Source organism: Fundulus heteroclitus, chromosome 13 (assembly GCF_011125445.2).
Source record: "Fundulus heteroclitus isolate FHET01 chromosome 13, MU-UCD_Fhet_4.1, whole genome shotgun sequence".
Lineage (NCBI taxonomy): Eukaryota > Metazoa > Chordata > Actinopteri > Cyprinodontiformes > Fundulidae > Fundulus > Fundulus heteroclitus.
Genome location: NC_046373.1, coordinates 21753689 through 21780411, shown reverse-complemented (window position 1 = coordinate 21780411; position 26723 = coordinate 21753689). Strand labels below are relative to the sequence as shown.

The window sequence follows — 26723 nt, the reverse complement described above, 5'->3', positions numbered from 1 at the left end:
ATGAATGTATATAATATGAGTTAACAAAAAATACAGAACTTTTTCACGATATTCTAATTTACCCGTATGGCTGTCTGTCCTGTGCTTATTTTGCCCCTTGATGGATTTGTGACTGCTTCACTACAGATCAGCATGTGACTGCAGTCCTACAAAGATTAATGTAGGACTGCAAAGATTAATCAATTATAGAAAATGTATGGCTTTTCTTCATACTGTTGGGACATATGGGTCAGCCCAAACTTGGGATGAGTCAAAAATCAATCTAAAAGTCCTTGTTCAGTAGCTGAACCACACTACCTTTGGTCTTGCTTCTTTTCAATCTGCTGCCGCTCGTGACTGGAAAGCTCTGCAAAATATTCTCAAACTGGATAGAATAATTTCAATTTCATCCTTCAAAATAATTATATCATCCTTGTTCACAGACACTAGCAGTTGCTTCTCTACATAGTCATTTTTTAGGTTTTAAATTGTATTTTATGTATGTATTACTAATGTATTTATTTTAGCACTACTTCCCTTTTCCTAAGTGGTTACGCCATTTGTCAGGCCGCCATTGTAAATAAGAACTTGTTCTTAATGACTTGCCTGTAAAAATAAAGGTATAATTAACTTTAGCAAAACGTTATTGTAACGAGTATATTTTGCGGTACAGAGCTACGTCTTCAGCCTTTCTTCAAATCTTCCTTCCATGCATCCTGACTTTAGGGAAATCTTTTTGAAGCTGGTCCTGGCTGAGTTTCTCTTTAAACTTTGGCTGCTTCTTCCCCATTTTCTGTCATGTATCTTCATATCAATGATCCATTGTTAGACAGCTTACTTAAAGTCCTTCCGATTTTTTTCAAAGATGAGATCTATTGAGAGGTTATGATTGGTTGTAGTCTGAACTGAGATTTCCAGAATTTAGCCAAAGTCCAGCAGAATTCAGGTCATGTTAAAACAACTCCTGCGTCAAAAATGTAATGGAGGTGACGCTCAGTCCTCAATCTCGTTAACATTAAATGATCACAGGTATTAACCAAATTATATTCCCATTGTTTGTATAGCGCCAGTGCACAAAATATAGTATGTCGTCTCAAGGCACTTTACCAAAAAAAGTCAGTTCAAACCAATCATACAGACAGATTCCAAGTCAATATTTTATTCATAAGCAGGGTTGTGGTTGGTTGCATCAAATCCAATGATGTTCCAATTTGAAGTCTGAGTAATTATCTGATAAAAGCTTAGGCAGTATAAGTCAATAAAATAGAGTTCACTTTAAGTGCTAGAATATGCAAGTTTTTAAAACTATTTAATCCGCGTTACCTCTTTAGTTTCTCTGTTCAACACACATATCGCAGTGGACATTTCCCACATTAAAACCATTGTGGGACGCGTAACACGACCACCGTTCTTGTTAATAACATTGTGTTACAAACATGACCCAAGTTTGAATTAACTACTTTGAAAGACCGGAGGTGTTTCATGATTTCAGGGATCCTATATCACACTGGCCCTGTTCTGAGTAGCCGTTAGCTGCAAAACCAGTCGGGTTCTCCACTTTGTTATTAGTCAAAACCCTACTAAAAAAAAAAACTGTGTCTCTAACACTTACTATGAATCATTCTGTGTTTCGTCTACACACACAACTTAGCAAAGATCCAGTTATGAATTGGATCTTTATATACTTTGTCTTGAGCAGCTAGACACAAAGGTGTGATTTTTTCTTTTTCTGTAACTGAAACTATTAAAAATGACGACGATAACAGCCTGATGGACAGAAACGGTATTTTACCACCAGCAAGGTGATTTCCACAGGGCTGTTAGCTAAAAACTTGACATACAGTAGATGATTAACTGAATGATGTGCATCCCTCAGGCTCTGTTTTCGAGGGTTTTCAGGATCTTTCCTTATTTATTAAGAAAAACTTGACTTTCATAGACTTTTTCTTGGCAGGTTAAACATTTTCATGAATGGACAGATGGATTTGAATAATCCCAGCCCAGGACATTTCATTTTGTTGCAGTAGCCAACATAAACATGGAAGTACTGTATTGTAAAATATCAATAACTGTCATGAAATCTACCAACTAAACACTTGAATGATATAGTTTCAGAAAAAGTAGCTAACAGTGCAAAGTATGAATAAAAAAAGAGCCATCAGTGTTGCGGTCAGAGTGGAAAGATTTAATTGGAAAGTCCAATAAATCATTTTAAAAATCTCCAGGTACTGCGTAGATATCTGTATGTTATTTAAAATTTAATTAGCTTTCTCCATTGCGCTTTTTTAACAACTACATCACAGTATTTGCTGCTAAACAAAGCCATGGAGTTCCGGCCTACCTATTTTGCGAATCCACCATTTTTATTTTTGCTGCAATTTTGTAGTCCAAGCTCAAGGATGCCAAAAGCTGCAAGCGGGAATGCTGTGTTCTAGCTGCTGTCCGAATTTGGAAATTCTGACTTCCGATTGGAAGAATCAACTGGAATGTCCCTGAAAGTCGGACTTTCCACTTGGAAACTCGGATACATTTTTTAATGCAGATTGTCGAATCCAATATGGCAGCTCCTCACATCAACAACAGTAAGCTGTGATGAAAACCTGTTTATTTTACAAAACACGGTTGTATGAGTGTGTCTAAAATCAATGTTACATGTAGAGGCTGTAAAAAAGTGGTGCTTGCATGTGGAAGTTACAGATTTAAACATTCTGTACTATGAACAAAACAACAGCTTTCCTGGCCGTCTCTATAATCCCAACTTTTAGTTTTGTTGTTTTGTGTTTTTTAATCCTGACTTCTCCAACTGTGTTAACTGGAAAGCTGTTAACACGCGTGTTGAAGTTCCTCCTTTAGATTTAAAGAGACGGCACCAAAACAAGTTGCTCCCAGATGCATCTTCAGAACAGGGGTAAAAAAGAGGGAACTAAAAAATGTGTGTGTGTGTGGGTTGGGGGGGGGGGGGGGGGGGATGAGTTAATGAGGAATTCAGACCAAACTATTGTACTTCCACTTTATATAGATCACAACGTAATGATTTCAATGTGAAAAGGTGGGTGTTAAAAACATGATTATGTCCCCTTTAAATGTGTTATGCCATACACAGCAAGTCAGTGGTGTTTATACCCCTTGAACTTTAGTGCGTTTTGTCCCATTAGAGAATTTATATGCGTAGGCCACTTAAATATTTTTTTGTAAAACTTTTTTTTGCATTGTAACATCACACTCTACTTAGTGTCTCTGTTAAAAATTGTGGTTATATTGTGACAAACTGAATAGAGTAAAAAAATAAAAATAAAGTTCCTTTTTTTCTTGTACAGGGGACGGTAATAATAAATCTAAAAGATGAAAAGCAGAAGTGTGTCTGACCACAATATGGTGGCGAAGCAGACATGCAAAACAGAAAATAAAGTCCTTATTATTACCTCATTAAGAGTTAAATAACTAAATTTTTTCCCTCTCAAAGCAGGTGTTTTGCTTTCTTTCACATCCCCAATTACAAAGTTACAATCAGATAATTTGCACAGGCGGATGACTCCGTTATGAATAGGTGCTTTCCTCCAAGTCCCGCCCCTTCCGGGCCCACGCGCCGACCAATCAGCGGCGCCGCTCCCCCCCCCCCCCCCCCTTCGGTGGGACGTAACGTCAGCTGGCGTCGTGTCGGGATTGGAATGTTAGCGACCAACAGTCGGAACAACTGAGCACTCGGTAATTGGACACTCGGACCGAGGAATCCTGGCGTTTTCTCTCCCCTCCCTCCCCGCCTCCTCCAGCATTTTCCCAGCTATTCCTCCACGCTGAGGCGGCCGCTCGCTTCCCACCCCCCTCGGCCCGGATAACTTCGCCTGCTCCGCCGGTCTCTTCCGATGAGGTTTATTCCTTTGATATTTTCCGAGGGACCGAGCGGAGGCGATAAATAAAGCAGAGAAATGCAGGGATTTGTCAGGTTACAGCTGGACCGCTGAAGCGTCTCTCCCCCCCCGGTGTTTTTAATTCCGCCTAACCAGGGACCATGGAGCGATAGACGGACTAACATCCAGCCGGTAGAGGCGTCCGCACCGCCGGTGTTCAACATCCAACCCGGGTTGTACCTTCACGTCTGGGAGAGCCTCGGGGACCCCCCCAGCCGCTGTTTTCTCTCCCCCCCCCAGTGGAGCTCCGAGCCTGGATGAGGGGGAGCAGCCGCAGCGCAGAGGCTCCGGACAGGTCTTCCTAGGCGCGTTGCTGGATGTGGGAAAACTCCACGAAAGCGGCGTAAAATCGCCCACATGCGCTGGATCAATCGCCGGATCTCGGAGCACAACACGCAGACGGGGGGTTGGGGATGGAGCGATGCAGCCGGGGCTGGTGAGAGCCTAACTTGGGGCCACTTTAGCTTTGTTATTCCCGAGCGAGTCGCCTCTGTTCCCGGGACACATGCAGGCCAAAAAACGCTACCTGATCCTGCTGTCCGCCGGAGCGTGCCTGGCGCTGCTCTTCTACCTCGGAGGGGTTGAGCTCCCAGCGGCCAGGAGGAGCCGGCAGGACCGCAGCAGGAGCGGCTACCGGCCCGAGCAGCCGTGGCCCCACTACTCGGACCCTTTACACGCCTTCGTGCCGTGGGACCAGGCGGACACCGAGGATTACAACCTGCACATATCCGCGCGGCAGAAGCGCGACGTGAACCGGAGCGTTTACAGGGGCAAGCGGTGCCGCATGGATTCCTGCTTCGACTTCTCGCTGTGCCAGAGGAACGGCTTCAAAGTTTATGTTTACCCCCAGCAGAAGGGGGAGAAGATCTCCGAGAGCTACCAGAACATCCTCTCCACCATCGAGGGCTCCAGGTTCTACACCTCAGACCCGGGACAGGCGTGTCTGTTCGTCCTGAGTCTGGACACTCTGGATCGGGACCAGCTGTCGCCCCAGTACGTCCACAACCTGAAGACGAAAGTCCAGAGCCTGCCTTTGTGGAACGACGGCAGGAACCACCTCATATTCAACCTGTACTCCGGCACCTGGCCGGACTACACGGAGGACCTGGGCTTTGACATCGGCCAGGCCATGCTGGCCAAAGCCAGCATCGGCGCGGAGAACTTCAGGCCCCGCTTCGACGTGTCCATCCCGCTCTTCTCCAAGGAGCACCCTCGGACCGGAGGGGAGCGGGGTTTCCTGAAGTACAACACCATCCCGCCTTTCAGAAAGTACATGCTGGTGTTCAAGGGGAAGCGCTACCTGACCGGCATCGGCTCGGACACGCGGAATGCCTTATACCACGTCCACAACGCGGAGGACGTGGTGCTGCTCACCACCTGCAAGCACGGGAAGGACTGGCAGAAGCACAAGGACGCGCGGTGCGACAAGGACAACGCCGAGTATGACAAGTGAGTTGGATTTCACGACTTTTAAAAAAGCGTGTTGTTGCTTTTGTTTCCCTGCTTTGCTTTTACGCACGGCGCCTTAAACGTCTGTGCGTAAAAGCGCGTTTTACCCGCATCCAACAGGCAGAACGGGCGCTTGGTTTCTCCAGCGCTCACTGCAAAGAGCTGCCATCCTGTCAGAATAACGTTGGAGCTGTGGACCTTTTTCACGTTATGAATCCAGCTCTTTGCAGGGTGGGCCCCAGGCTGCGTGGGGCTCTCTGCAGAAAATGATCAGATCTGCCCACGCAGCCGGCACCCATTGGTACAGACACACCTATCAGAGAATTCTGTAAAAGATTTTCTAATCTTTGGCTTCATAAGCTGTCTGATTTCTACTTATGGGCTGATGGAAAGGCTAAAAATGGCATTCAAAGTAACAATTTCCTGTCATCGTGGCTGTCATTAATGATTTATATCAGAGCAGGGATGAGATCACCTCAATTAATTGAGGGAAGATGATACAAATTGTAGAGGTTTAGTGTCATATGACATATTAGCGTGGCAAGCATTAATACAGCATCTGTCTCTGCATGCCTGTTCCTAAAAAATGTAGATTTGGCACCTTAACGTTGATATTACAAAGAGGATGCTGAGATTTCCAAATTCAGCACGTTCCATAACAGACCGAGGCTGAAGCTTCATGAGCGGAGAAGCTTCCACCTTTCTGTTGTCTGCTGAATAACTTGCTCTCTTTTGGTTGATTGCAGCCCGATTGACCCACGGATGTAGAAAGAGTTTCCTTTCTAGATCATTTCCTACATTTCTGTTTAATCCGCTGGCTCACAGATTTGTGAAAGGGGCGGTCAGATTCTGGTCAACAGCTGGTTTTTCAGTGCATCTCGTGCTAGCAGACGCCACAGCATCCCTGTTACCTGTTCTACCGACACCTTTTCAATTAAAGGCAAAAGGACCTTCCAACTACACCAAGGTCCTGTCCGTATGGAAAATGCTGAGGTAGTTACGGCGTTTTCAAACCTAAAATTTACAAGTAATCGGAGTCCCCGAATTTGCATGAAACTTGTGAATTTAAGATGGCAGCGGTTTAAAGTTGTTACAAATGAATAAATTTAAAGAAGCACAGATTCTTAAATCCTCATCACAGCCCTAAATATGCAGTCAAGATAGTACATTTTTAACAGCTGTTTTTTAAATTCCTGACTCAGCAATAAAGCAAATTAAATATCATACATATAATTACGTCAAATCATTATAAAGTGAAACCAAAAATACTTAACTGCTTTTCTGCAAATGGCCTCGAAGGACCGCAGATTTAATCAAAGCAAGTTCTTTTTCACATTTTTTTATAATTTGATTGATTTACGTAACCACCCATGATTTGATAATAGGTGTTTTTTCTTTCCACTGTCGCTTCATGCTTGCTCAGTATGAGGGATTGCTGCAAAGCCATGGACAATGCAGACGACTCTCCCTGTAGCTCTACGCTTCTCCAGGAGTGAATGCTGCTGGTCGGGACTTTGAAGCAATCAACTGGTTCCCTTTATATAGGATTTTTTTTTTTGACCAATCTGTATAATCTGATTGAATTTGACTTTGTAAAGTGCCTTGAGATGACATGTTTCATGAATTGGCGCTATATAAATAAAATTGAATTGAATTTTAAAACAGAGCAAATACACAGCATGCAATGACGATAATTAGGTTTTTACAGTGTGAAATTTTACCACAGATGCAATGTCCTAGCATGACATTTTACAGTTTCAGCATCATAATTGTGATTTTTCAGATTTTTAAACATAGAGAGCTTAGTGAAATAAATTTGAAATAAGATCAAATTAGGAATCAATGGTTTTGGTTACGTAAAGTCAGCTAAAAGCGAAACATCTGATGCTTGCTTATAAAGGCGTCAATAATCTAAACTGCGCTCCAGTTGATGGATGATTGACGATGGATGGATGCGTTGGACCCAGAGAGAAACGGAGAGAAAGTCAGACTGTGGCAATGTTCTGTAGGTGATACAATCCATCGCTTGTAAACATTTTTAGTTTGCTGTGCGAAACTGAAGTTGAATCAGCCGACGAGTTCATTGGCGGAGAGGAAGGTGCCTGCAGAACAGAGGTGACATTAGATTGGAGAAAGTTATGGTGATAACTCTAGGAGGAAATCATGTCGTTTCAGCAGCATGTACCACAAATCCATGCAAAAACGGCTTGTTTTTTACAAAACTTTAGTCTTGTACTTTATGAAAAAGTCTAAGTTTGTCAAATTGAAATGATAAATGAGACTAAACACGGGGTTGGCATAAAGAAACAAAATTTGAAGTCATCAAAAGAACATTATTTTTAAATTTTGAAATAAATGTATTTTTAAATTTATTTTAAAGGTAGTCCGTCGGCAGCCCTGGACATCTCCTAGTCTCGCTCCCTCCTTTCCTTTCCTTTCACTGTATTTTTTTCCCCCAGGCATAAATCCACCTTCTCGCTTACGCTAGCAGGGAGCGCTGCAGCCGCTACGAGGATACGCACGGACACGTCTGACTGGCACCGTGCATTCAGTGCAAATTAAGTGAAAGTCAGCCGTGGGAGCTCTCCGCTTTGAAAGTATCGTTCACTTCAGAGGGACCTTATCCTCCCGCGCTCGCAGCCTTCAACGCGGTGTGGTTTACGTGAGGCTGCGGCGCGCACCGCCTTTGATTGAGTTATAAAGTGGTTCGGTGCAAATGAATCAGTCATAAGGGGGTTAATTACAGCTTCAATTTGCAGGCGTTAGCGGCGTCGTTTCCATTTGGCCCCCAGGGACAGTCGATTACCTCTAATTTTGGAGGCCTCGGTTTTGTCAAGGTGGTAATGAACGAGGTTCAACAGCTGGAGATGCTCGGTATGTTTTTAATGCGGGGGGTGCGGCAGCGTCTCAGGTTCACGGGGTTGGGAGTGACATGGGTTTGATTTTGCTTTCGTCGGCATGCGTGGCCCCCTGGGTGAGCGGCAGGGCGCGCGATAACGCTCGTCGGCATTGTTCCTGGACGGCGTGTCTGTGTCTGACTGCCGCTGAGGTTAAAGGCAGAGGCCAGCGCATCGAGAGCGAGCGTGCAGACATGTTTCAGTTCAGTCTGTCAGAGCGCGGGGGGGCGGGGGGGACAGAAGCTGCAGGGACCGATAAGGAGTCGACACGTGTTTCGCTGAGAGGGAGAGAGACTTTCGCTGAACTCGGCGTGAACTCGGGAACCTCGCAGACTAACTCGTAAAGTGGAAAAGAGCTGGAACAAAACTTTACAAGCACACGCTTGTCTTTGCATTCGTCACCCTGTTCTCTCGCCCCTCCGTTCCTGCGGATGCCTTGGGCTCGCTGTCACTCGGAGAGAGACGCGTCATCCATTATCTGACATTCCAGGCGTCTCTGGACGGCCTGCCCCTTGCTCCGCGCGTTTCCCCGTCTCCCACCGGATCCGACCTCCTCTCCGGATCGCCCTCACGGATCCCGGTAGTTCAGGGAAACCCGAGTCTTGGTTCCACTGTAGTGTGTCTTACAGCTGATTTGCTTTGATCAATATAACTTCCTGTTAGCCTCATTTCTTTTTCCAGCATCAGGGCTAGATTGGATTTCTGTTCCAAAAAAGAAGAGAAAAAAAAAGTCCAATAATCTATTTTATCTTTCTGTGCAGCACAGATCCTGTTGAGCTCAAAGTTTTCTTTCTGGCCCTTTTCCTCTGCTCCTCTGTGGTTTAAACTTCAGCATGAAAGACGTTTTTTTTTTTTTCCAGAACAGATTCAAATCTGTGCTCAGTTTGCAGATCTGCTCTGGCAACCAAGTCCAGCCAATAAACGGGGAGCCTCTGCTCCCCCGTTATGATTTAGTAACCGGTTTAAAAATTAATCAAACTGATGCCTTTTTCTTTTTAATCAACTCTAAAGCCCAGTGGGTGCCGACCCACGCTTTTGCAGAAGGCCTGACAGGGCGCTCTCAGGTAAATGGATTTCTGCGTAGCTGGAGGAGCGACGCTTGCTGCTGCTGCTGCTTGGGTTCTAGAGGCGCAGCGGGGAGACGGAGGAAGCCTCGCAGGGAAGCCGGGTCTGCACTACTCAGGAATGCACATATGTGTCAGAGCGGCGCGGTGAACTGCCGAGGCAGAGCGCGGCGGCGGCACATTCACCTGCCAGCGTGCGTTCAGGTCGCTCTTGGCCTCTCCTCCTAAAGGTATGCAGCTGGAAGTCGGCGTATATCATCCTGAAAATGTCTCCACCTCTCCCGTCCCTCACACACACACACACACCAACCCCACCACGCTCCGTGCATTTATCCGATTGATTTTCTCTGCCGTAATAGCCTTCAATTGGAGTCACTCCGGTCCACTTTCATGGCCGAGCACCGATGAAAGGCGCCCATTCACCGCTACATCATCCAGAGAGTTTTCAGGGCTGCTGACAATAATCCTCAGAGAGGGCAGTGGAAGGCTATTATGGGCTCTGCAGTTGTAAAAAAAAAAAAAAAAAAGATTCAGGTTGGTAGAAATCTCGTAGTTTGTACTGATTTTTTTCCTGCTTTTTTTGTTGTTTTTAGTTGCAAAATAGTCTCTTTAGAAAAAAGAGTCATCACAGTCATGTAATTATGTCACATCCTGATAGTTGACATCTAGTGCGGCCTGGAGAGGCCTGGAAGAAGCAGGGGTCCCTTTGGTAGGACGGCAGAGAACGCAACAGTTTTCTCTGCCTGTGTAGAGCAGAGAGTAGTGGAGTGCAACCCCTCCCCCACCTGCTGCTGGTTAGCACTTGGCTCATTTCGTAGATTTTAGTTATACATTTGTAGTGAATACCATTTTACTGTGAAAGCGTTATATTTTAACTGGAAGACGTCATCGCACTGTGAGACTCACACCAGGAAGTTCCTGCTATGTTGAAGCTGAGGCCGCTTGCCCTTTCCTCGTTCATCCGTCCTTTTTTTTCCCCCTCCTCCGTCCTTCTCTTATACCGTTTGTCTAAATATTTCTGTGCAGCCATTTGCAACCCCCTCCATCCTTGTCTCCACCCGTCTGTCAGGCTGTCCCTTAATCCGTCATTCTGCCGTTTGTCTGTCCGTCCATCCTTTTCTCTCGTGATTCTATCATCCGCTTGTCTATCCAGTCGTTGGTCGGTCTGTCCGATCGCGACTCCCTCCGTTAATCCTTCATCTGGATCCATCTGTTTATCAGTCAGTCCACAAATCCATCCATGCATCCGTCACCTGTCTAAATGTTCAACCTGGCACCCATCTATATGTCCATTTATCTGTTGGTCCTTCCTTCCTGTCTTGGTTTTCCACTTTCTCCACCTAAAGGTTCATCACTGCACAAACTAATACCTGACTTATGTATTTAGCGTTTAAAAATAGGCTAAAAGGCCCCAAGTCTGTAAAAGTGGGACCTATTTTTTTTTTTTACGTGAAACGTGTGCAGGAACCCCTCATGTGAGTCTGAGTTACATCAGCCGTGCTCCGTGTCCCTTTTGGCACGCAGATTATCCTGCAGAAATCAAAAAATGCAAGCTCATCTAATCTCCTGAAGTCAGACGCTTCATTATTACCATGGAGCGCGCCACCGAAGTCTGACGGGACACTTCTGTGGCTTAGCAGCTGCGTCATCATCCCCCCCGCTGTTTAATACATAACCAGCTTTGTTAACGCGTATTGACTTTGTACTTTAGCTACTTCACGGGCCGCCGCCGCCGCTCAAGGTCACCCGGGGGGAGTCGGAAGACCTAAAGGCGATCAGGAGGAGCGAAGGGAAAGATTAGGGGGGAATTTGAAGCTGTTTATGGAGCCCTCTGCTCCCAGAGGAGGAGTGGGCTGGAGTGATAGTAATTCACCCTGGATGGGAGGAATACTTATCTTGTTGTGGGGATTATATTTTGCCATTCAGATGACAGGAGCAACAACCAACCACACGCCGGCGTGGGATGAGCGGTCGGCGAGTTAGAAACAGCAAAAAGCCTCTCGTAACACTACTCCTCTGTTTTCTGCGTCCTTTTTTTTTTTTTTTTTTTCCCGCCACGCCTCTCCTTCCCTCCCTCATCGCCGATGCGATTCGCCTCCGACACGTCGCCACGTCTCCCTCCCCGGACGCGGCCGCCGTTGACAGCGACTCGGCAGAACAGGAGCCAAACTGAGGCGGACCGGCAGCACTCTCACCCTCCCCCCACCCCCACCATCACCACCACCTTATCTCGGTGAAACACTGTTATTATGAGTGGGAACAGCCGCTCTCACGTGAATGTCAGCGCGCCGACTGCGGGCTCCTGTTGGAGATCTGTAAGTGCCTGAGCGGGAGGCAAACAAACATTTGTGCTGCTGCAGGAGAGGGTGTCACACATCTCAGGTTGCCATTGTTTGTTTGGGTTTTTTTCCTCTTTTTTTTTTTTTTTTCTGTACTCAGATTAATAAATCATGAATATTTCATTATTGCCTGCTCTCTACTAGATAAAGCACCCGGCTCGTGATGGAGAATACTAATGATGCAGAGGATAATTAGTTAGAATGCAGCGCAGCGTAATTGGCGCTCTTTGATATTTCGGTGTGTGCATGTGTGTAAGAGGCAGATTTAAGCCTATAACTACATAAAACCTCTGTTTGTTATTTCATCTTATCAGGCTGCGTAACCATTTCAAATCCCCCCCTCCCCCCCTCATCCCCTCTTGCAGCTTCCGATATCTCAGCTCATTACAGTCGTCGCAGCTGTGTGCTTGAGTGGTAATATGTGGGGCAAGTCAGTGTGTCAGCGCAATTCCTCCTGCCTGACCCTGTTTGCCTCTCCAGCTGCAGGCTTTGATGACGAATCGAAGAAGTCACTGGCGTTTGTTTTCAAAGTTTTGAGCCAGCACCTGTTGTTTCGGCTTCCTCAGTCCCACGCTATCGGTGGAGTCGAGCGCTAAACTCGCTCCTGTCCCCGTCGCAAACCGTGGATGCAAAAATCTAAAATTGGTGTTTGGTTATGTCGCGCTTACTGTGAGATTTTATCAACATGCACCTGCATTGCTAGTAGTGTTGCGGCGATGCCATTTTTTGCCCCCAATACCGATACCTGATACCTGGCTGTGCAGTATTGGCCGATACCGATACCATCTGTTTGAAATTGATGTGTGTGTATATATATGAAGAACTGCATACTACTTAGGGTAGTAGAACTTTTTATTGCCTACCTAGAATCGGGTGACAATAGTTGAATAAACTTTTGGCTCTCAAAGGCCAAAATAGTGCAACTTTCATGAACTTATAGAACATGTATAATACTAGTCGGGAGAGAGAAGGCTGCGTTCAAGTGACATACAAACATCAAAATGGTATCGGTGCCCTATTTGTTGGTACTTGCCGATACCGATACCACCATTTTAGTGCTGGATCGGAGCCCCGTCCGATACTGGTATCGGTATCGGTGCAACACTAATTGCTAGAGGGGGAAATTAAGCCGCGTTGGCCAGGCTTTGGTCCATAATGGTGCAAATATAGTTTAATAGCCTTGTCCTGCTGGAAGTAGCAGTCAGAGATGGCCATAAGAAGATGAACCTGGCCAGCGATGACACTCTGGTAGACACTCACCACCCTGAAATGTTCCTACAAGGCAGGACGGATCAATGTCTGTTTTTTTTTTTTGCTAAGGTCTCGCCTTATCTGAACGTTGGAGATAAAATAGAGACTCATCCGACCAGTTCTGGTGATTCTGCGTGAGTTGCAGCATCAGCTTGCGGTTTTTAGCTGACGGGAGTGGAACCGGGTGTTGCCCTTTGCTGCTGTAGCCCATCTGCTTCCAGGTTCACCGTGCTCTGCATTCAGAAACATGGTTCTGCATACCCTGGTTGTAAATGAGTGGTTATTTGAGCCGCGGTTAGCTTCGTAGAAATGGCTACCTTTCTCTCGCAGCCTCTGACATCAGCGAGATAATTTGCTCCATGCCGCTGCTGCTCACTGGATAATCTTCCCTCAGTCTGACGTTCTCAGTTCACGAGCAAGAGATGGTACACAATAAAAATCCCAGTAGATCAGCAATTTGTGAAATGTTTTGGTGCCCATCTGGCACCAAAACATCAAACTTTTAAAAATTCACTTAAATTTCCCCAGTTCCTCATTTAAATGCTTAGTTTGAACCTTAACATAGGGCCGGACGATAATTCAATAACAATATATATCGATCAGTAGATGTGTGGTGTGACTGGGGGAAAAAGGGTAAATAAAAAGTTCAATAGATCAGTTTTCCTTTCATTTGCACTCCAGCCTATCATGTAGGTTAATAATACAGTTATTACAACCCATCACAAACACAGACCCAGGAACGTGTTCTCATGACTGCAAAAAGGGAACTAAAAGCAAGTCAAAATTTCTTGAAATTTGCGTATTTTTCCTTGATTTGAGGAGGTAAAAAGGACTATTTGCCGATAGAATGAGTATTTTTTCCCCCTAAAAAAAAAGCTAATTAGACATCCTGCACCTGAAATAAGGTAAATTGTTCCAATCTTTAGTGCAGAAATCTCATTCCATTGGCAAACAGTCTTATTTACCAGCTTAAATCAAGGAAAAATACACTAATTTCAAGAAATTTTGACTTGCTTTTAGTTCCCTTTTTGCAGTGATCAATCTCCGCCCCCTTCAAAGAGTTCAGACAGCATTCGTTCTTTTCGAAAGATTTGTCGTTTTGGTAAAAAAAAAAAAATGTTAAAAGGGTTCAGTTTGACTTTGTTTGTGAGTCAGAGTTTATTGTCAGAGCTGCACTTAAAATAGGTTTTGAATTTATTGATAATTATACGTTTTTTTTTTTATTCTGTATCGTCCAGCCCCACCTTAACCAGTCGTCTTCGCCACGCCTAGAAGCTTAAAAAGTCGTTGCGCTGGTGGCCACGTGATTTGGTCGACTTGCCGTTTGGGCTGAACAGGTGTACCTAAGAAATTCGCCCAGAAAACTCGTTAGCGCTCAATCGTCGCACCGGCGCAGCCAACCGCCCGTGCCATCGGACGCCTCGTCTCGGATCTGAAGTTTTTTGTCGCAACTTGTTTTCACCTCAGCGGGTTTTTCCTGTGAGCATCTGCTCATCCACCCATATCTGTGTGCGCCTGTGTGTGTTTGCTCGCCCTTTGTCTGCAGACACAGGCGTGTAAATACAAGCCTGTGTGTGTGTGTGTGTGTGTGTGTGTGTGTGTGTGTGTGTGTCGGTGGGTGCACACATGATAGTCGGGGTCATGACCCCGCTGTCTGAGTGACGAGGACAAAGGCCCACTCTCTGACCCACATTCACTGACGGATTAACAGCACAACCCCCCACACTCCCACCCCCAAATTCAAAGGTGGCGGCAGCAGCAGCGGGGAAGCAAGAAAGAAAGAGGAAGAATCGGAGTGGAGATTCTGGGGGGGAAGGTCTGGACACGATGTCGGGAGGGCCAAGTGCAGCACCACAAACTCTGCTGCTGTTGGGTAATAGAGGCCTTTCAGAAGAAGAGATACCTTCAAAGGGGAAAAAGATGTGATTATTCGCTGAGAACGTTCTGTTGTAGACAAAAGATCATCTGGAAATGGATGTTTTATTTGCTATAATGAGAATTAACGGTGACAGCTGTTCCCTTCGCAGGAATGTCAGGAGGTTTTTTTTCTTTTTTTTAAAAAAAAGCTTCAGCTAATGAGCGATCTGGTATTAAGAGTTGTACCCTCCTCTTTCCCCCCTGTCACAGCTGAGGGGCTCTCATCCCCAACTTGTGCTGATGTGAAAGTTTGCCGACAGAGAAGTAAAGTGAGGAGCTGAGCAGTTTCTGGAAAGCTCTGACAGCACGGAACAGAAAAAGGGGAACAAGAGCAAAAAAAAGAACCACACTGTGTTCCTGCGAATTCAATTAAAGCAGACAGGTCTGTGACTGGCTGCGGCAGAAAGTGATGATCAGGAAAGACTGATTGGTCCTCATTAAATTTTACTGCTGACGGCGGATGAGACGCGGATGCAGCAGCTGCTGCCTGGGAGTCTAAGTTTCTGCTCTTCGCTTTCTCACCTTGCAGTATTCAGAGGTTGTATCCAAAGCAGTTTCTGTGCTTTAATAAAACCACGAATATGCACCATTAACAGTGTTTCTGGGAGAACTGGAACATGCCCGCCACCTGTTTTGCACTTCTTTTAGAAACAAAACATTTTGTGTTTTACGTCTAAAACGTTGCTTTTTAGTAAATGTGTTAAATTTCAAACTAGCATCAAGTAAATTAGCTTTCTTTATAGTAAAAATCAAAGTACAGTAGTAATCTAACAATCAATTTGTCAGTGGTGGAAAGGAGCAATTTTCAATCAGTCAGCCCTGACGGGTGAGCAGGATGTTCTCTTCCGCTCCTCAGGGGGACTCTGGTCTTATTTCTTTAAAACCCACTTTAAACATGTTACCGACAGCTAATTGTTACGTAGCCAAAAACACACATACCTCTCTGATTGGGAAATTGAACTGAATGAATGGCCGTCTTCTGAGGCAAATAAGCAAATTTTCCTCTTGTACCATTTAAAGTTAACAGGATTTCTGAGACGGGGTGGAACTGAAACCGAGATGACTGAAAGAGAAAGCAGAGACCTTAATCTTCGACCCATCTCTGTCCCTCTCCGAGGTTCCTGCTCCCGCTCTTTTCCCTGTTATATGAGGTGGACCTGCGTTTTACTGGGCATAAATGAGGCTCTAGTTATATGCCTGTTATCTTTTCGCTGCTGAGCTGAGGAGGGCAGAGTGTGTCGGAGGTCGCCGTGCGCGTCTCTCTGCTGGAACGGCTCGGTCGGCGTTGCTGCTGGTGGTCTCGTTGCCTCTGGGGGTCCTGAATGACCCCGCTGCTGCTGGGTTGGGGGAGCAAACGAGCCCATTTCTCCCAGAAAGCGTCTGTGATGGCCTGCTATGAACGTTTCTGGCTAAATCAAAGGCGCGCTGATCAGAGCACGGTTGCGCCCTCTCCTGAGTCCCCAGGTCTCCCTCGGGGGGGCTTTGCAGCAGCTTGGCGGTAGAAGCGCAGGGGGGTTGTCTGTAGTTTTTATTGCCTCGCAGAATAGCAGCTTTTATAGCCCTGAGAGGCCGTTTAGCAAACACCTACCAACAGGCGCATCAATAGGACAGAGGAGGATCATTCGACGCCAACTTGAACGCTGATCTCCTTCCTTCACAAGGCTGAAAACAAACACTTAGCCTCGCCGCTGGCATTCATATTTAAATGGTAATTGGTAAAAGGAGGAAATCTAAACAAGCGCAGAGAGGAAGAGGGAGTCTGGGGTGGGGGCGGGGGGGTTGAAGAGGGCAATGGTTTAAAAAAGCATTATGTCACCGAAGAATGTGTGCATGGCACAGTCTTTAAGGGGCCATGGCTTGAGGAGAGAAAGGGGGTTTTGTTGGAGCAGATCTGGCAAGCCGAGGGAGGGACTCGTTTCCCCCGTCTGGTTCTCTCTGCTTTATGGGCCCGGTTGACTTCCACTCGCGAGGTGTAAAAGTCGTCCCCAAAGGGTTCCCATTGTGCTAAACCTTGTTCACTTCCCAGAGCTTGTGCCTCATCAACATATCCCCCCCGCCAACCTCCCCCATATGGGTCACATCAAACGCTCCCCCATCGTTCGCTCCTCCGCTGCTCCTGGCGACAATGGCGCTCCAGCCTCCATCGGCCCGGACCTGCTCTGCCAAATACCACAACCCTGAAGAGATAAGCGGCAGAGCCAAAACTAACGAGGAAGAAGGAGGTGGCGGTTATGAAAGACGAAGGCATTTGGTGTCACCAAGGCGAGTCTCGGTACGTGCAGAGTGTGGGCGTGCAATCGACCGGAGAGAGCTCCAGCCGAATTACTCGGCTTATTGCTGTTTCCTTAGTTTTATCAGCGGTTGGTTTCCTGCTGCTCCGGTGGAGTTTATTTAGGATTATTGAGTCAAGGTTTCTTTGTTTAATGGTTGTGATGCTTTATTTTTGTGTTGACACCTACTCTCCTTTTTCTGTTTCCGTCCGCCTTCTGCTCTCTTTGCTCCTTTTTGCTTCGCAACTCTTCTCGTAGCGGTAATTTCTAAAACTGTCAAAGCCCAAAACTTCTTGGATTTAGACAACTCTTTTGTCATTTTGTACGTACAGAGTGCATACAGAACGAAATTTCGTTGCATACATCTTACGACAGTGTAAAGAGATTGCAGGTGGATTAAGGCAACGTTACAATATAAAGTGCAGCAGTGATCAGAATGGAGAAAAACAGTGTGCAGAAGAATGTTCAACCATGTTTATGTGCAAAAAGGCATTTGTATGAAAAAGTTTGGTGCAGTGCAAAATAATATGTCCAAAAATACAGTAAACGTTCAGTTGTGTACCATTTTAAATGGGTTATAAAAGTTAGACAAAGTTGGTAGTGCAAAATAAAGATGCAAGTGTGATGCAGAATCCAGTTTTAGTTCAACAGTCTGGTGGCAGCGGGGAAAAAGCTGCTGCAGAACTTGGTGGACCTGCAGCGGGGAGAACAGTCCCTGATGATGTTACGGGCTCGGGACACGCAGCGCTGGGATGAAATGTCCTTAATGGAGGGAAGAGGAGTCTTGATGATCTTCTCTGCTGTCCTCACCACTCTAGATGGTGTCTGGCAAGAATTGTCATGTGTACCTTGAAGTTCTTCAGTTTGTCACTAGTGGAATAGACCAACACAAAATTAGTAGCTAGGAAGTGGAAGGAAAGGTATTAAAAGATAAATTGTGTGAAAATGCCCTTAAAATAAAATCAGCTGCATCTAATTGGCATAGGAAGTCACCTCATGGGTAAATTGAGCTTATTTCTTTGTCATTTCATCTAAAATGTAAATGCAATCGTTCTGGGATGGCCTCTGAGGATTATTGAACATCATGAAAATCAGGGACCCGGTCAGAGATAAAGCTGCGAGGAAGTTTAAACATCACATGGAGCTCTGATCCATCCAGGAGTTTGGTAAAACTGCAGACCTACTAAGACATGGTCGCCACCTCAGTTGACAGCGTGGGCAAGGAGATGCAAGCCAGCAGCCAATGGTAACTCTGGACATTCACGGCTCAGGTGGAAGCGTCAATTAATAGAGCTGTCAGTTATGCCCTCTACAAATCTTGCCTTTATGCCAAGAAATGAGGATTAACAGAAAGAAGGCCACGGGGACTCTGCCTACACAAGCAACGTAGACCCAGCAACCCCATTGACCCATTAACCGGGTACGTAGTGTGCCTCAAGCTAGCGTTAGCTTACTGTTTTGTGTTGCTCTCAAACATCGACGCATTTAAAACGAACAAAACTAGATGTCCAGCATGAGCTACAAAGCAATGCACTGCAAAAAAACAACTAAAAGTAAGTAACATTTTCTTGAAATTAGTGCATTTTACCTTGATATGAGCAGTTAAATAACTCAATTTGCCAATGGAATGAGTATATTTACCCCTAAAATAAGATAATTAGATACCTTGCACATGAAATAAGATAATGGAGAGTAATTATTCCTATTTTTAGTGCAAACAATCTTATTCCATTGGCAAATAGTCCTATTTACCTGCTTAAATCAAGGAGAAATACACTAATTTCAAGAAATGTTTGCTTACTTTTGGTTCTCTTTTTGCAGTGTGGTTTAGATTCAACCATATTCATATGTTAGAATGGCCTAGTCCAAGTCCAAACCAAAATCCAGTCTGTGGCAGGACTGCACTCTCCATTCAATCTGAGTCAATTTAAGCTATTTTGCAGAGGAGTGGGCAGAAATTTCACTGTCTGGGTGTAGAGACACCCCTTTAAATGACTCGCAGCTGTAATTGCAGTAAAAAAAAGGGGCTCTAATAATCACTCGGGAGGTTTGGGAAATAAAAGGCACAACACATTCTTGTAGTTATTACATGTTAAAGAAAAACTAAACCCATTATTCATCTTGCCTCCCCTTTAAAATGTTGCGCTTGTGGTTTTGACGTGACAAAGGTTTATGAATGTTTTTCCTTTAAGGTACATATATTTAATCCAGCATTCATGTGGACATTTCTCCTCACGACGGTCGCTTTCTATACAGAGAAGCATGAAAATATTGTTTTCAGTTCCGATTTTCCACAACGTCTGCTGACTCGGGCGCTTTTTCTCCGCGCTTGTCGCTCTCTGTGGTCGGATCATGGAGCCTTTGTCATGCTTTTCCTCGGCACCGTGGCTTCCTTCTTTTGTGCACCCCGACTCGTATCGTCTGCCTTATCGCCTCCCTGCCCATGGCAGCAAATTAAAAACATGTAAAAGGAGAAGAAACCTGAGCGAGTAAATCCAGGCTGTGCCGTCAAGAATCTGAGCCGTCGGAAATAAAGACAGAATAGAGACGCGGAGAGATGAAGCAGAGGGGGAGTGAAAGGAAGATTCATAACAAAGAGAGCAGCTCGACAGCCTCTTTTTTTTTTTTTTTTTTTTATGCTGTGCGGGTGAAGGGAAGAGTTTATTTCCCCGGAAAGTTGTGGCTTGACAGCACTTTGTTTTCAAAGCTTGTGCCTCTTGTTTAGCAGCTCCCCCGGCTGCTCTCACGGCAGCGGCGGCGTTCTCCGGCTGTCTGAAGTGAGACAGGTGAGCAGGTTCAGATCATTGTACAAGGAGTAAGACGGGACTGTTGGCTGCAGAGGGATGGGAGGACAGTCGAGTCCGAGTGCAGAGTGAGAACGTTATTTAAATCTAAACACGCTGCTGGATTTATGCCGCAAATGAGCAATTTTAAACCAAAAAAAACACCCAGACACTTGTATTTACATTTAGACTTCAAAAATGGGTATCCAGTGGCATTAAATGCCTTAATTACCATTCAGCTAATACTATTTAAATATTAATTTGAGTTTAAATTTGACATCTCAAATTTTCAAAAGGTTTAAATATGGAGTAAATACAGTGCTTTGGGAAAAATATACCCCTCTTATAAATTTCATCTCTTGTTGCTTTTTTTTGTCATGCTCTTCAAACTAATCACAATCTGGGCAAATACAAAAAGTAGTTTTCAAATAATGGTTTGATTTATTCAAGTGAAATGGCTGCCTGTGAGTCTTTTTCATCTCTGGAGGACATTGGTCCTCCTGTTCTTTGCACAACAGCTAATGCTGCCGCCGCGCTACAGGATTTCCTAGCATAAGAGCCTGGATGCATGCATTTGGACGCACTACTCCAGGGGGATCATCTGCAGGGTACAGGATTATTTCAGCTCAATCTGATGTCACGATGAGAGCTTTTTCTAATCACACCAATGGATCTCAATCCGATTTGAGTTGAGTAGAGACCAGAATTCATGGCTCCATCAGTTACGGCCCGTTGCCACGGTCCTTAAGTAGCAAAGCAGCTTCTTTCATCGCACCACCTCCACCATGTTTGACTACCTGGTACGACGTTCATTTTCTGAAATGCTGTTTGATTTAGTTCAGATGTAACGAGAAGAAACAAACCGTTGGAAAAGTTCTACCGGTCAGTCCTCAAAATATTTACAAAAACACCTGATTTGGTGTTCTTCTTGGTCAGCAGTGGCTTTGACCTTTTGAGCTCTTCTGTGGAAGCCCTCTTTTTGCCCAGGCTGTGTTTTTTTTTTTTTTTTTGAATCATGAACTCTGACCTTAACTTAGCCAAGTGTGTTTTTAGATGTTCTGGATGCTTGGTGGACCTCCTGAATGAGTCGTCAACTCCTGGAGTAATTTTGATAAATTCAACATTGTTTTATATCTTCTGTACTTGTGGATAGTTGCCCTCCCTGTGATTTAGTGTAACAGTTTGTTATTCTTACCAGTCTGATAGCTGTCAGTGACTTTATCCCAGATCTACACGCGGATAACTTTGCATCCGGACACGCTTTTTGACATCTTTTAGTCTACTTCAGGTTGAAATTTTCTATGTTTGAATTGGGTCCGGCAGTCGCTAGGGGTGGACAAAAGCTATTTTACAGCACTGTAGACATTTTTATGCATCTGTTTTTGGTTCGGCTGTCGTTTTCTCATGGGCTAACATTGGTTCACAGCTGTCTAATGAGGAAACCTGCATCATTTGCTCGCTGATGTTAATTAACCTGTAACTAAACCTCATCTCACGCACTTATCAGGAACAATTAGCTTCTGTCGAAGGGTGGGTGGGCAAAGCCTCGGAGATGTGGCGAAAGCTCCGTCTTCCAGCGGAGTGAAGCTGCTGCTCCTCATCGAAGGTAGTCCGTTGAGGTGTTTGAGGCATCTGATTGGGATGCCTCCTTTCTGAGGGTTGTTTTCAACATCCCGCTGAGAGAAAAACACCTTGAGTTTAAACATCCCTTCTGCTCTAGGAACAATTTGGGAACCCACCAGAATAGGATGTCTGCTGGTTTCTTGGTTTCCAGACCTGAATTTTCTCCTCTGCGGCACAAATAGACGTCGATGGTAGCTTTTAAAGGAAAGTTTGAACCACGGTAAATAAGAAACTCTGTGGGAAGATTTATAAGGGTTATTTAGCAGAATGTTACCAAATCTGCTTCCTTGGTTTCCTGCTTCTGTTCTCCTGACTGTGTACGGTACAGGTCAGGTACCAGGGCAGGGCGTCATTCTCTGTCAGACAGGTCCAGGGTTAGCTTGAGCAACTGTTTCCGTCCCTAAAAAAAAAAAAAACAGGCCTAAACCCTCTGATTTTCATTCAAGCTTAGATTTTAGGACTCTCAAACTACCTATTTTGAAACTATTTCATCCAAGAGACCGAAAGGCCTCCCATCCTGCATGGATTTGAGATGCTCCCCTTCCCACTGTTGCCGTTTTCTTGGACGGACGTCGCCACATTTTGGTGCAGCAGTGGATGAGCTCCAGTTGCCGGGAGGAGCTATTCAGTGCCGCTGCCTCTATATTGAGGCCAGAGGTCACATTCTCCTGAGGTTTCCCAGACTAGCACGTGTGCGAGTCTGTCTGCGCGAAAATAAAAGCGTCTCTATCTGCGAGCAGGTCCGCTCTCGGGTTTGCAGGGTATCTTGTGTCCTGGTAATGTTTGTTCTCGGCCCCCAAAAACTACGAGGAATTGCACTGATCTGCAAAAGTCTTGTCTGGTGAGAAGGTGACGCGTTAAGCTTCGAGATGCGCCGAAACGGGAGTTGAAACGAGAGTGGCTGGCGAACTATTAATAAGAAAAGCTCAGACATCAGGTCTCTTAGAGATGAAGACGTGTGTGTGTGTGTGTGTGTGCTTTTTATCAGGCAGTTCTGAGTGTTTAGCAGGATGAAGAAATCACAGGTCGGTAATGTTGGCATCAGATTTTTCTGTAGTCTGGAGAGATTCTCCATGTGAACATCTCTGACCTGTTACCCACAATGAGATAGTCATAAATCCAGACGAGTGTGCGTTAGCGTGTACGTGACAGTCTCAGCTCAGTGTGTGTGTGTTCAGTTTTTGCTGCGTCTGTGTCTTCTCCCATCTGAACTTTATTTTTTCCCTCTGCTGGTGTTCGCCTTTCAAGCTCGTAAGGCGTCCTCGTCCGTCCCCGCGAACACGCGCACGCCTCTCCGGACCCTCCTATATCCTCGGCAGTCATGTTTGTCCAGAACCCGGCGCTGGCTCGAGCCGAGCCCGCTCATGTGTAACGCCCAGGAAGCTACGATGTTTGAATAATGCATGTCTGTGCTCTTCATATGCTGTACGGTGGAAACGTCGGGTCAGGCTGGTACAACCGCAGTGAATCTCCCCCTCAATGGCTTCCTGATTAAATCAGTTCCCTTTTCTTCTTTTTATGATCAATAACTAAAACGCTGCACAGGTTTTTTGCAGCTCTGACGTCTTTATTATGCCAGGAGTTGCGTCGAACTATGACAGACTTCTGCTTTTTGCTTCACTCTTCTTCTTCTGCAGACATAAAACCACACGGTTTTAAACAGATGTGGAAAGTAAATGAGGACATTTTTCCACGTTGCATTTCATGCCCCATGATCAAAATGTTTAGTCGTCCGTTTGGCCTTTTGACTTCACACTGAGCAATCCGTCCTTCCAGTCGTCCGTCCATCCGTTCTTTAGATTGTCCATCCATCCATTCAGGCAGTCATCCATCTGTATCTCCGTCCATCTGTTCTTCTGTCAGTCCAGTTAGCCGTTCATCCATCTGTTTGTTCATTCACATGTCATTGATGCAGCTTTGGTTGATAAAATCATCGGGTCAGTATTAATGAGTCTTTTCCTGTGACTGTGTTTTAGCTTTGGTCCATTAGCTGCAGCAAGCTTTGATTTTTATTTTTATTTATTTATTTATTTTTTAAAGCAAATGCCGCATACAAAAAATATATACTTTAGTTAGAAGAATGGCCAGAATGAATTAAAATCAGGAATTCAGTGGTAGTAGTTGGACCTCTGGATGTTGTACGAGTGTCTGAAGTTGGCAAAACAAAAAAACAAAAAAAACGGAATTAGAGAAACAAACCCCAACCTTCAGTTTGTGTCCCGTCCTGTGTTTGGCTGAGCTTTAACCTCTTCCTTAGAAAGCACAGAGTTGAAGACATCCTCAGGACCCGACTTTATACCAATACAGGCTAAAGTTCAAGCCAAACTACGCTCGCTGTAGCAAAGCAAGACTACTTTTTCCTGCTTTGAGCAACAGAAGTTCACCGAATGACACCAATGAGTCAGTCTTATCTGATACTGAACAAACATCTATATTAATCCCCTATTGGTTTTAAAAGTCTGTCAAAGGAACCAGGAGCTGGTTTTGCAGACGTTCTGACGGCCTTTCGGACTTTTAATCTTCCTGGGTTGGGCTCTGGATCGGCTCGGGTCCTGTTGCGTATTGCAGTGCACGTTTTATGCTCTGCACTTAGTCCGACCTTTTTTCAGATGCATGCAGGACACGTCTCAGATTTGCTTTCGCTGCCCTGCTGGTTTTTATTTTGAAGCTTTTCGTAGATTCAGCATTTTGACCAGATTTGCATGCACCAAAGCCCGCTGCGTCTGGGTGGGATTCTGAATTACAGAAAAACTGGTGTTCACAGGAAGTCACATATCTAATTAAAGTACGCGTGCTGTAAAAAAAAAAAAGTTTTTTTTGTGATGCACAGCGGGTGTGGAAGGATGACTGTAAAATGCCACAAGGTGTTGCATTAGTGTTTGTACACATTTCTAAAAGGCCTTTTCACCTTTTCCCTCTTTGAGCTCGTTGGCACGTTCTGCTCAGACCCTCCGGTGTGTCATCTGCTTCAGGTCAGATCTGCAGCGTAGTAATGCTTCACCGTCTGGTTAGCGATTGTCAGATAACATTACCCAGCATTACTTTATCAAGGCCGCATGTGTCAGGCCGTCAGTCCTTATCAGCCTGTTAGCACACGCATGGATGCACATGCGTGTTTGCGCTAAATAAACAGAGTGCAGCGGGAGTTGGTCCTGCAACACTTTAAATTCACACTCATCTGTCTGTGCTGTCATCTCAGTGTTGTTTTTTTTTTCTGCAGAAGGTTGAAGTACCTGTATGAGCCTGCATGAAGCCTTCTCATCTTTATCGGGTTTCATTTTCTGTTGAACCCAAGCGGACGGAGCTGAACTGCTTTCCTCCGAGGTCCTCCGTGTTTTCCTTACAGGACCTTTTGCATGTAGTCGCAACAACCTCTGATGCCACGCTGTCCTGAGTCTCAGAAACATTGTTTTAATGACCTTGGCCACTTTATAACCAAGATAGATCTAGTCTAAATATTTGTCAGTCTGTGTAAAAATTTCTCATATAAATGTTCAGGTTCTCCAGATACAGAAATTCAGAAAAGCTTTTGAAATAAGCCATAAATAATTAACGTTTTTTTTTTTTAACTTGAGACACCGATGTGTGAAACTCAGGATATGAACTCTTTGTTAAATAAAATTATTAAGTGTTTTATTCCTTAATGAGGAACATGACCCCGGTCAGAAGATTTTATCTACAGGATAAAATGTTTACATTCTTGTTTTCTTTAGTCTGAAAAATATGCTCTAAAAACTAAAGCTAAATCCGATCTCCTCAATTGAGTGTCTAGCGTCACGTAGTTAAATTATTTTCCAAAGTCTGTCTGATTCAGGGTTTCCGCTACATGTAATTGATCGTAGCGCACCTTCATATCGAAGTCTTTTTTTTAAATATATATGTTAGAACACTGTAAAGCATACAATATATATATATAAATCCCCAGTATTATGTATAACTTATATTTGCACGCTTATACTAAACATAATCAGAGTATAAATTAATTTAAATATAATAAAACATTAAAATTTACCTTATTTTGAAAAACTAGAAACACCTGCTCCTTCCTGTCTGGCTGGAAAGCTGGCTAGTGCTGTGCCCATAGACATAATATAAGAGTAGACGCGTCATTGGGCGGGTTCTGCCTATGCTGCGATGCGTCAGAGCGTCCGCCATCTTAAATGTGGCAAATCGGCAGTTACTCAGTCACTTAAACAGTATCAGAGGGACTTTAATCTCTGAATATACTTTGTATTCGTAGTATTTTTGTTTTCGTAATATTACAAGTTTATTTCCGTATCCCTTTAGCTTCATTCTCCTGAATTTATTCTCCTAAAGAATAAAAATAATTAAAATAATCTAACCTGGCCCTATTACTCCAGGAGTGAAATAATTCTGCAAACTGTGATTATTCTGGAAATGTTTCCCCTTAATTCTCATAATATGATGTTTTTATCATAACATTATCACTTTTGTGTTTGTTAGTTTATTTTTACTTTAGGACTTTTTTTTTCCTCATATTATTAATTTTACCTCTTTAATACTCACCCAAAAAGTCTGTTCCTAAAGGTTCTCCTGTGACACGGGTTTATGAAATAATGAAGACCACAATGTTTAGATTTAACAAATTTATCCTTATATTCATAACACATAAACACACACACACACACACACACACACACACATATATATATATATATATATATATATATATATATATATATATATATATATATATATATATATATATATATATATATATATATATATATATATATATATATATGCGTGTGTGTGTGTGTATTTATTGCAGCACAGGAATGAGGCATCTTTTCTGATTCACGTTCACAATAACAGAACTCGACTTTTTTCTGCCACATACAATATGGTGGTGACGTTGACGTGCGAACCTGCGCCCTATGACGCGTCTACGTATATGATGTATATGGCTGTGCCCAGCTTTCAAGGGGGGGAAGTACAGACCACGGTCCAGTGTTGCCCATTTAACGTCTTTGTTGCTATATTTAGTGACTATTTTTTGAAAAAGCGACTAGAAAAAAGTCTAGCGGCTGTTTTTGTGTTAATGGCGACTTTACGTGACAGCACCAGTCGTTCTTGAGTCACTGTATTGAGGCAGCAGCGAGAGCTGCTGAGCTCGTTCCTACTTCCCTCAGCGCTGTCTCACAGGCACACCACAGCTGCTGCTGCCTCGTCCTGAAATCCCCACATTAGAAAGAGTTGGCAGAGCAGAGAGCAGACACACA

At 44.5% G+C, this 26723-nt stretch overlaps 1 protein-coding gene across 1 annotated transcript in view; it reads left to right on the top strand.

The window, feature by feature from the left end:
• Nucleotides 1–3602: 3602 nt before the first annotated feature.
• The window catches only part of ext1b (exostosin glycosyltransferase 1b), a 178501-nt gene continuing 155380 nt past the window's right edge, over nt 3603–26723 (top strand). The window contains exon 1 of the mRNA XM_012870456.3: nt 3603–5336. Coding sequence (XP_012725910.2) covers nt 4393–5336 — 944 coding nt within the window. The 5' untranslated portion in view covers nt 3603–4392. The remainder of the gene's footprint in view (nt 5337–26723) is intronic.